General features: G+C 35.5%; 1 protein-coding gene across 1 annotated transcript; it reads right to left on the reverse strand.

The window, feature by feature from the left end:
* Positions 1–635: 635 nt before the first annotated feature.
* Positions 636–4756, reverse strand: LOC133849288 (protein obstructor-E). Its single transcript, XM_062285261.1, has 4 exons — positions 4619–4756; positions 3655–3858; positions 2211–2414; positions 636–2131 (listed from the first exon to the last, which is right to left on the reverse strand). The coding sequence occupies exons 1-4, from the start codon at positions 4671–4673 to the stop codon at positions 1875–1877; spliced, it is 720 nt and encodes a 239-aa protein (XP_062141245.1). The 5' UTR covers positions 4674–4756; the 3' UTR covers positions 636–1874.

The raw sequence follows: 4756 nt of genomic DNA on the forward strand, positions 1-4756 counted from the left end.
AATTTCAATTTATCTAATCTCAGCATTAATTAATTCCTTGCATCGTCGAAATATTAATTTAAATTTCTATACTAAAATTTGGTATGCTTAAACACCGTTACCAAGAACACCCTGTGCCCAATAACCACTCAAAACGCCTTTAAATAGGCTATGGAAATGAAATGACTATCTATTTTAATTATTTTAAATTCTTTTAATTTAAATTTAGTTAATCTCAGCATTAATTAATTCCCTGCATCATCAAAATATCAATTTTCATTTCTATGCTTATTGGTATGTTTAAATTTATTGAAACTGTAATTTTAGTTAGGGTATTTATGCGTCGGTGCTGGTGCATTTTGGCTTAGCCCCGTTACTCATTGGCCAAATGCAATTAATGGCCATTGTGGCGGGTTGACAAAGGGTTAATGATGCTTACGGTTGCGCCTGGAGCGTCAACATTTCATCACACAAGATGCAAAGAGTGAGAGAGAGATAGAGAGAGGGAGAGGGCAGAAGAGGAGGGAATGATGTTAGCCGCAAAGATTAGCGTCAAATCGATTTGTCCTCGATTCGTTTGGCTAAACAGCAAAACAGTTAGGAGGAGGAGGAGAGCTGCAAAAGATTTCGCGATCGCAAGATAAACACAATTGGCATAATTTCAAGTCTTGTTATTTAATCAAAATGAGTGTTGGCAAATGGATGTGAGTATGAGTACTGTGTGAATGTGTGTGTGTGTATGCGATGAATATGATCGATCCGATCTAAAACAATTTACTTAATATGCGACATTATAGTATAGCACTTAAAAGGGGAAACAGAAACGGACACGAGGAATTGTGAAGACTGAAAGCGAAAGGTTAAAGATCAAGAGGAAAACGTTGAGTCGATAGATACGTCAAGTGGAAACATTAAAATGAAGTGAGTAGTTAGATACGTCAAGTGGAAACATTGAAATATACTAAGTAGATAGATAATCAAGTAGAAAATCGAGTGCAAACCTTGAAATATAGGAAGCATAAAGGAAAAGTAAGAAATTTAAGTTACAGATTGAGAAAATAATAGAAAGTAACTCAGTAATTATTAGAAAAGAGCAAGAGAAAGGTAAAAATAGGTAGAAAATAAAAGTTTTTTGCAAAGAAATTTCTTGAAATGAAGATTACTCGAATTTCTTAAATTAAAGTGAAACTTAAAGCAGTATACTATTGAAAACGGTTGAAAAATAGCTTGAGCATAGAAAAAAAACATTATAATACACTTAAATAGAAGAGCATAGCAGATAGATAGAAGAAGTTAGAGAAACAGAAAGATAGATAGTTTGTCAAAAAAGTTTATTTTTGTTGATTTTGTTTTGTTTTTGTATATTAATTAATATTTGAAATTATAGAGGAAATATATACACAACGATTCGTAGAGTAAAAGGGAAATAAATTTATAGAAATAGTAAGGAAGATGGCAGTAAAAAGTCAGAGTAAAGGTAAGAGTAAAGAAAAGTAGCGAGTGAAAAATAAAGAGAAAGAGAGAGAGAGAGAGAATAGATAGTGACGAGTCGCGAGTAAAACGTTAAAAGTAACGAGTAACGAGAAGTTCAGAGTTGTTTTTAAGTGCTACACATACGCGCTATAGGAAATAGGCTTGCAACTACTAAGTTTAAGTGACTACGACGCGCGTCCCCTTCTCCTGTGGTGTCTCCAGCTCCGTATCCGGGTCTGTCCAAGTGTGTGTGTCCGTGAGTTTGGGGAGTGAGGGAAGTGTATCTGTAATTGTTCTGTATTTTGTTTTGCGTTTGTCGGGTAACTGTAGAAGACGCGCGTGGACGGCGGGTGGCACGCCAAGTATTTCTTTTTTTTGCTTTGCTTTGCTTTTTTTTGGGGGGGACAATTTAGGTGGATCGCTTAATCCTTCTTGTCATCGGTCTCCTTGTACCAATCCTCACAGCCGGGCACATTCTCGGGCGCATCACACATCTCAGTCTGATCGTTGTAAACCTCTCCAAGCTGGCAGCCCAGATCGCGAGGATCATCGCCGTTGAGGCAGACATAGAACTTCTGGCAATCGGTGGGATGCGCATACTTGGGATGTGTCACAACCTGACCGCGCACATCAGTCTTGGGCTGATCCTTGGGGCACGAGAAACCGCTCTCAGATTTTTCTATACCAGAAAAGAAGAGCAAAGCGAATGCAAAGTTCAATTAGCAAAGTTTATCAAAGCTTTCTTTCGCTAAACTTACTCTCGAGATTGCCGCAACCTTCACGCTTGGCTGTGTCGGGCCACACACAAGTGCCGGAGTACTCATCGAAGTGGAGGCCAACGGTGCACTTCATCTCCAGAGCATCGCCATCGATGCAGTTGTAGAAGATGTTGCAGATGTGTGGCTCGGGATGGGCGAAGAAACCGTTCTTGCGTGGACAGTAAGTGGTCGCCTTGGGTTCCTCTGTAAAAATAAATAAATAATCAATATATAAAATTATGCATATTTTATGTTATTTCGAGGGAAAGTTAATAAAAGAACCTTGGGTTGGGAACTTGGGTTCTCTGTAGAAATAAAGCGATAATCCATATATAAAATTATAGATATTTTATGTTATTTTAAGTGAAAGTTAATAGAGGAACCTTGGACTTGGGTTCCTCTGTAATAAATATGTATATACAATTTAATTTTACTTTCTTTCAATATATAATTATAATTTTTCTCACAATCAATCATTATATATATTTTTTTTTATTTAATGATACCTATCATTTTTTGGTTTTTATGATAATTACGAAATTTCGTAACTCTTATTTAAGGGCTAATTAAAGATTAAAAGATTAATTTCAAGTGAAAGTTGAGAGAAGAAACTAAATGCAACAATCTATCATATGTGATTTTTTTTTTTTAATTTAATAATACCTATTCTGTTGTGGTTTTATAAAAAAACAGTAATAATTATGAAATAACAATTTTCATCAAAAAAATTTGACCGGAACTCTTAATTATGGGTTATTTAATGATTTGAAGTTTATAATTGGTTTTTTTAAGTGAAAATCTAGAAAATTTATATGCTTTATAATTTCAAGTGAAAGTTTATTGATCTGACCATTATAGGTTTTTTTTCAAATGCCTATTATTTTCTGGTTTCATAAGAAAAACATTTATAATAATTATAAAATGGCAATTTTCATTTAAAAATTGTACCATAAAGATTTAAAATTCATAATTGGTTATATTTTAAGTGAAAATCAAGAAAAAAAAGAAAGATTTAACCATTACTCTGTTTTCTGGCTTAATTAAAAGTTTAAAGTTCATAATTAGTTTTTTTTTAATAAAAATAATAAAAAATTTAACCATAACTTTGTTTTCTGGTTTAATAAAACGTTTAAAGATCAAATTGTTTTTTTTTTTCAAGAGAAAGTCTACAAAAATCATAATCAGACCATACTTAAACTCTTGTTTAAGGGTTAATTATAGATTTAGAGCTTAAAATTTGATTTTTCTTAAGTAAAAATCTAGAAAAATCTTGTTCACATAATTTGTTTTGTGTCTGATTTAAGAAAATACAGCATTAACACTCAAATTTCAAGTAGAGAGAATAAAATTATTGTTACCAAAAGATTATTGGTGTCGAGGTCTTTAGAAGAACAGAGAGACAGAAAGAAAAGAAAGAGTGAGAGAGGAAGAGGAAGATACTTACGCAAGTCTGTACGATCCTCGCAGTCGACGTTGAAGGGCTGATCGCACTTGTTGATCTTGCGGTTGAATGGATCAAAGACAAGGCCATCGGGACAGAGCTTTGCCTTGGCGACGCCATCTTCGCACAAATAATATTTGTCGCATTGCACTTCGTCAGCGAACTGACCGTTCGGCTTGGGACACTCGAAGGCAGCGCCAGCGCCATCTGTTGACGAGAAGGAAGAAGAAAGTTCATTAAACTGGCAGAGAAAAGCTTTCACATCATCCCCCTCCCCACACACACACACACCAAAAACGAGCTCAATTCGTATTTCCTACTTTGCAAAAAGTGTAACGCCAAAAACAATCGATAGATGGCGTACGAAGAGATTGATCGAAATGAGGTTTGAGGTTTTTCCTGTTTTATTAAACCCAGCACACAGCAATTGCATAATCAAGTCTGACTTGGCTTTGGCTTGCATCGCTCGTTCCAGTTTCGATTCCAGTTGCAGTCGCAGTTCCAGTCACAGTTGGTCTCAGTCCCAGTTACAGAGTCTTGAATGCAGCCAGCCGGTTTTGTCAGTTACCTGTTTTTTTTTTAGTTGCCATCGAACTGCGGCATTTAACAACAAAAAATGCAAATTGTATACGCGACATTTGAAAGCTAAGCCAAGCTAAGCTAAGCTAACGCAAATGCCAGACAGGGTCGAGAGATATTGTACAGACAGTTAATAAAACTGTCAGACTGATGGACTGATACCGTTGTTGAGCACACACACATACACACGCACTCACACACACACACACATGCATGTGTTACTCAAAACTGCTGCCCAATGTCAAATTGATTAGCACTTTTTGGCTGCCGCAAAAAAAAGAATCGAAAGCTCGAGATCGAGCTGTCGATGACGATTACGCATTGCAATTAATCGATTTGGGTGTGTAAATACTAAATGCAAAATGGCGGACGTCTTCATCACACTCACTTGTTGTCGCTACACAGAGCGTCACCACAGCAATGGCACATAAAAATAATTTCATTTTGAAAACTTAAATGTGAACAACGAGCAATTAAAACAAACAAAAAAAAAAAACAGAAAACTAATATGTCTTTTTTGTTGTAT

This window comes from Drosophila sulfurigaster, chromosome X (genome assembly GCF_023558435.1).
Source record: "Drosophila sulfurigaster albostrigata strain 15112-1811.04 chromosome X, ASM2355843v2, whole genome shotgun sequence".
Classification (NCBI taxonomy): domain Eukaryota; kingdom Metazoa; phylum Arthropoda; class Insecta; order Diptera; family Drosophilidae; genus Drosophila; species Drosophila sulfurigaster.